At 49.1% G+C, this 5,806-nt stretch overlaps 2 protein-coding genes across 6 annotated transcripts in view; one reads left to right on the top strand and one right to left on the bottom strand.

Annotated features, from left to right (window-relative positions):
* Positions 1-5,806, top strand: part of LOC110156377 (NLR family CARD domain-containing protein 3-like) — a 234,805-nt gene that overhangs the window by 111,741 nt on the left and 117,258 nt on the right. The window lies entirely within an intron of this gene.
* Positions 48-5,806, bottom strand: part of LOC129411093 (NLR family CARD domain-containing protein 3-like) — a 7,584-nt gene continuing 1,825 nt past the window's right edge. The window contains exons 2-5 of one of the 2 annotated variants that reach the window (XM_055160992.1): positions 5,254-5,306; positions 3,612-3,822; positions 332-2,225; positions 48-263 (exon numbers count right to left, since the gene is read on the bottom strand). In XM_055160992.1, coding sequence (XP_055016967.1) covers positions 125-263; positions 332-2,225; positions 3,612-3,678 — 2,100 coding nt within the window. In that variant the 5' untranslated portion in view covers positions 3,679-3,822; positions 5,254-5,306 and the 3' untranslated portion in view covers positions 48-124. The remainder of the gene's footprint in view (positions 264-331; positions 2,226-3,611; positions 3,823-5,253; positions 5,307-5,806) is intronic. The other variant, XM_055160991.1, reaches the window with a different exon arrangement.

Genomic DNA, 5,806 nt, shown 5'->3' with positions numbered 1-5,806 from the left:
CCTCTCTGAGACCAGACATCCAGACAGCCTAAAGACACAGCATTACACTCATGTGGACACAAGGGGGCAGAGTGCATCATGGGAGCGTCTCACCTGAGCGTCTCCAGTCTGCAGGGGGCGCTCTTCAGTCCAGAACACAGCAGCTCCACTCCTGAGTCCTGGAGGTCGTTGTGACTGAGATCCAGATGTGTGAGACTGGAGGAGCTGAGGACTGAGGCCAGAGGACCACAGCTGTGAGGAGACACAGACCACAGCCACAAAGACTGAGGACAGAGAGGGACATTAGAGACTAGAACCTCCACACAAGAGTTTAAATACAGTCTGGACTCACAGGGCTTTGGTGGAGGCTCTGACCACCGGCAGCAGACACAGGAGAGCTGTCTCTGAGCCCTGGTATTTCCTCAGGTCAAACTCCTCCAGGTCTGAGTCTGAGGACAGTAAGATGAAGGACAGAGCAGACAACTGAGCAGGAGAATTTATCCAGAAAAGTTCTCCTTCTCTCATATACTTCTGTATCTCCTCCAGCAGAGTGTGGTCGTTGAGTTCGTTCAGACAGTGGAGCAGGTTCATTCTTCTCTCTGCAGACAGACTTTCTTCATCCAGCTTCTCTTTGATGAACTTTACTGTCTCCTGATTGATCCGTTTACTTCCTGTGAGAGTCAGCAGACCCTGCAGCAGCCTCTGATTGGTCGGCAGAGACAGCCCCAGGAGGAAGCGCAGGAACAGGTCCAGGTGTCCGTTTGGACTCTGTAAGGCCTGGTCCACAGCAGAGCGGTAGAAGACTTCAGGGTCTGGACTCTCAGAGGAGTGTGGTGTCTCCAGCAGGTTCCCTCTAAAGCTGAAGAAGGTCAGATGGACGTGAAGAGCAGCCAGAAACTCCTGCACACTCAGATGGATGAAGCAGTAGACCTTGTCCTGGTACAGGCCTGGCTCCTCTCTAAAGACCTGTGTGAACACTCCGGAGTACACTGAGGCCGCTGCAGCGTCCAGCCCACACTCGCTCAGGTCACTCTCGTAGAAGATCAGGTTTCCTTTCTGCAGCTGCTCAAAGGCCAGTTTTCCCAGAGACTTCACCATCTCCCTGGTCTCTGGAGTCCAGTGAAGGTCCTCCCCTGATCCCTGGTGATACTTGATGTTCTGGACTTTGGCCTGCACCACCAGGAAGTGGACGTACATCTGTGTGAGAGTCCGGGGCAGCTCTGGTTCCTCTGTTTGTTCCAGAAGCTTCTGTAGAACTGTGGAGAGGATCCAGCAGAACATCGGCATGTGGCTCATGATGTGGAGGCTGTGGACGCTCTTGATGTGGGAGATGACGGCTGTGGCCTGGTCTCTGAAACTCTTCCTGAAGTACTGCTCCTTCTGCGGGTCAGTGAACCCTTGCACCTCTGTCACCATGGAGACGCACTCAGCAGGGATCTGATTGGCCGCGGCGGGGCGCGTGGTTATCCAGAGGCGAGCGGAGGGAAGCAGGCTCCCCCTGATGAGGTTCACCAGCAGCACGTGCACTGAGGCGGACTCTGTGGGGTCGGTCAGGACCCGGGTTCGGCCGAAGTCCAGAGGAAGTCTGCACTCGTCCAGACCGTCAAAGATGAAGAGCACCTGGAGCTGTTGGAAGCTGCAGAGATGTTTGGATGGACTGAAGAAGTGGTGCAGCAGCTCCACCAGGCTGAACTGTGTGTCTCTGAGCACATTGAGCTCTCTGAAAGTGAACGGGAACAGCAGCTGGAGGTCCTGGTGGGCCCGGCCTTCAGCCCAGTCCAGACTGAACTTCTGAGTCAGCACTGTTTTCCCCACGCCGGCCACGCCCTTCGTCAGCACTAATCTGATTGGCTGCTCTGTCTTCTCTGTTCTCACTGCTGTATGTGCCTCTTTCAGTGTTGTTTTATCTGGTTTACTTTTACCAAATAGTTTATTCGTTATTGACTTCAATCCTTTTCTTTTTGACAGCTCTGCTCTGATTGGCTGTGGTGAATGTGGGCGGGGTTTAAAGAGGTCTTCACATGTGCTGGTCTCTGGAGCGGCCGGTCTCCTGGACGCCATCTCCATGTGTCTGACCTCATGTTCCTGGTTGACCTCTGAGGCTCCGCCCTCTGTGATGTAGAGCTCTGTGTAGATCTGGGTCAGGGGGGCGGAGTCTCCTGCTTTAGCCACGCCCTCAAACACACGACTGAATCTCTGCTGCAGATGCCTCTTCAGTTTCTCACAGTGAACTCCAACTTCAGTCCCTGAGGAAGACAACAGAGGCCCTCAGTGAACTCACAATCTCCAAATGACACAGAACTATGAGAACACAGCAGGTTTACCCCACAGTCCTCTGCTCAGCCACTTTTCTCTCCAATACAAATGTGTCAAATACAGTTTATCTTTAACTCATTTGACATTGTATTTGGATTTCTTGTCATTTTGGATCAAATATTGAAAAATACAACTGTTTACTGAAGTTCTGTAAAGTGGGAGGTGGAGTTACGGATCTGTTGGACGTGTCACATGAGGCGATGTGGCCCCCAACACATTATTATTATTGTTGTTGTTGTTGTTGTTGTTGTTGTTGTTGTTGTTGTTGTTATTATTATTATTATTATTATTATTATTATTATGTTTCTAGATGCATTATAATAAATACACAGATAAGAACAGTCCTGGAGGTTCAGCTGCATAAATAAGTTGTAGAAGTAAAAACAAACAGCCACAAAAAGCCCTGTTTGTACAAAGAGGGAGTCAAATATCGTCCAATACAAATATTAATAAACTATGTAGGTCTTGGTCTCTCTAATTTGATTCCAAAATGGCTCAGTTACATGTAATTAATGTGAGTCTAAATAAATATAATAATTTGCAAAATAAGAGCTCAGTCGCACGGGAGGAGCTCGGAGTAGAGCCGCTGCTCCTCCACGTCGAGAGGAGCCAGTTGAGGCTCGGGCATCTGTTCCCGATGCCTCCTGGGCGTCTCCCTCAGGAGGTGTTCCGGGCATGTCCCACCGGGAGGAGGCCCCAGGGAAGACCCAGGACACACTGGAGGGACTATGTCTCTCGACTGGCCTGGGAACACCTCGGGGTCCCCCCGGAGGAGCTGGAGGACGTGTCTGGGGTGAAGGAAGTCTGGGAGTCTCTGCTTAGACTGATGCCCCTGAGACCCGACCCCGGATAAGCGGAAGAAAATGGATGGATGGAATTTGCAAAGTAGTTTACGTAATGATTGGCGTTGTTAAATTATTGACTAAATATTGACGTCCATCCCAAGTTTGTTTGTCTCACCATAAAAGTGACGCACACGACTGAATTCAACTACAAGATTTATTTATAAAATTATGATTTTACTTTCCGAAATAAAAATAATATAAAAAGTTTAAAAGCTCAGGTCTAATCAGGTCTTTGGGACTAATGAGCATTTAATATAAAATGTGCTTCTGAAACTACTTAGCACGTAGCTGTTTACCCTCCACAAAACATTTATTACTATTTGAATTTTTTTAAAGTCTATGGGAAAAATGAATGGAAAACGTTCTTCCATAACTGGAGTGAACTTCCAGGTGGATGGGAGAGTTGAGCTCAATGGGAATGAAAGTGGGTGAAGAATTTCACGATAGTTTGTTCTTAGTTGGAGGATTTACCTGTTGTACGTGCGTTTGGGTTGTTCTTACTGTTCTGCAGACGCTGGGCCAGATGCTCCTGGTCCATCTTCTTCAGGAAGTCCAGGGTGATGTTCAGAACCTCTGTGCTCAGCTCCTCACCCTCAGAGCATTCTGGGTAATCTGAGGCCAGGAGCCTGTGGAGCCTCTGCAGCTGCTGTTGGACATAAACCAGGACCTGCTCCTCCAGAACCTGAAACACACAGTTTGGACTAAAGTATTGGCTCTGATCCAGGATGGAAGTTCCAGGTGAACTTTGTGAGCAATGAAACAGAACTGTGCTTTTACTCTTATGATGCTCTGGACCAGCAAAGACTCAGCTCCTACAAAAGTGCATTTGAAACACGACTCCTTAACCTCGTGCTGCAGCTCGATTGTTTTGAGTTTTCAAACTATTTTCTGAAAGAAAATGTTCATTGTTTGTTTGTTGGTGATAAGGGTGAAAAAGGAAGGCAACAAAAACATTTAAACATTTAATCAAAAACCTGAGAAAAGTCCAAGGGTCTTGAGTCTTGAGTAGTGGAGTTCCTCAGGGCTGTGTACTTTCCCCCTCACTCTTCTCCCTGTAGCACACACACTGCCCCTCAGCCTCCATGTGAACCTGAATACTACACTATACTGAAACCTTTTCTACCATGGACCTCTCCTGGACACATGAGGGCGTCTCACCTGTAAATAGTGATTTTATTTTGTAGTGTCTGTAGATTATGTCATGGCAGGGTAATAACACCAGAGCAGACCCACCAAGGCTGGAGACTGAAAGCTACTGGAAAGGCATATGGGAAAGGGAGGCATCACATAACACTGATGCACAGTGGCTGGTGGATCTGAGAGAAGACCACAGCAACCTCCCTGAACAGAATCCAGTCACCCCTGGATGTCTGCCACTGTGATGAAGAGTCTCAGGTATGAAAAACTGGACCAGGCCCTGACATGATCCCCTGAATGGCTCATCCAAGGGCGTACGATCCTGATCCTGAAGGATCTCTCAAAGGGTGCAGTCCCATTCAACTATCGGCCAATAACCTGTCTCTCCACGACATGGAAGCTCATGTCAAGCGTCATCACGGCTAAGATAAGCAGCACATGGTTCAATACATGAGTGCAGCACAGAAGAGCAATTGGCAAAAACACTAGGGAAGACAAACACCAACTCATGGATCACTGAGTGCTTGGAGCTGTACAACATCAACAGGACTCTAAGGGCGTTCATCGCAAACTCGATGTGGTTGTGGAAAACCACCCTTGAAGCCAATGGGAAGCCACTTACACAAGTGTCTATCAAATGTGGCATATACCAAGGAGACTCACTGTCCCCATTGCTGTTCTGCATCTGAACCCCCTCAGCCAAATCATCGACCGCACTGGCTACGGATACCGACTCAGAAACGGGGCCACCATCAGTCACCTCCTCTACATGGACGACATCAGCTGTACGCTAAGAGTGAGCGAGACATCGACTCACTGATCCACACCACAAGGATCTACAGTACAGACATTGGGAATGTCATTCGGGCTTGAGAAATGTAGCAGGATGGTGACAAAGAGAGGGAAGGTAGAACACACAGAGGGGGTCTCACTCCCAGAGGGAACAATAGCAGACGTTGAGGACAGTTACAAGTACCTTGGTGTCCCACAAGCAAATGGCTCCTCGAAGAGGCAGCTACAGCCAAATACCTGCAAAGAGTGAGACAAGTCGTAAGAAGCAGCTCAATGGAAGAACAAGGTGCAGGCGATAAACAGCTACGAGGACTAGTGAGTGTGGGAACCACTGTCCAGGATGAAACATCCAAGCTCCATGAGAACATCAAGGACAAGGCCCCAACAGATGAGGAGCTCAGAGAAGGTCTCAGACAGTGGGGTCCAGAGGAAGAGGAGCTGGAGGGACCATCATGGCAGGACAAACCCCTACATGAACCACCGGAACAGAACTGAAGAGGCTGATATCAAGAAATCCTCCCAATGTCTTGAGAGGGTCTGAAGGACAGCACAGAGGCTCATCCTGGAGCTCAGGAGCAGGACCTGAGCATCCGGGAAATAGAGGCCCAGATCTACCACACCAGACCAGAGTCACGGTGTCGACTGTGCAAAGAGGCTCCTGAGACAGTCCAGCACAGAACTGCAGGTGTCAGATGCTGCAGGGAAACAAACATGGAACCACAGAACCAAGTGTCAGG

Source organism: Boleophthalmus pectinirostris, unplaced genomic scaffold, assembly GCF_026225935.1.
Source record: "Boleophthalmus pectinirostris isolate CB_2022bp ecotype Guang Dong unplaced genomic scaffold, ASM2622593v1 HiC_scaffold_3, whole genome shotgun sequence".
NCBI lineage: Eukaryota > Metazoa > Chordata > Actinopteri > Gobiiformes > Gobiidae > Boleophthalmus > Boleophthalmus pectinirostris.
The sequence above is the reverse complement of the archived record's forward strand: the minus strand, read 5'-3'. Positions and strand labels throughout refer to the sequence as shown.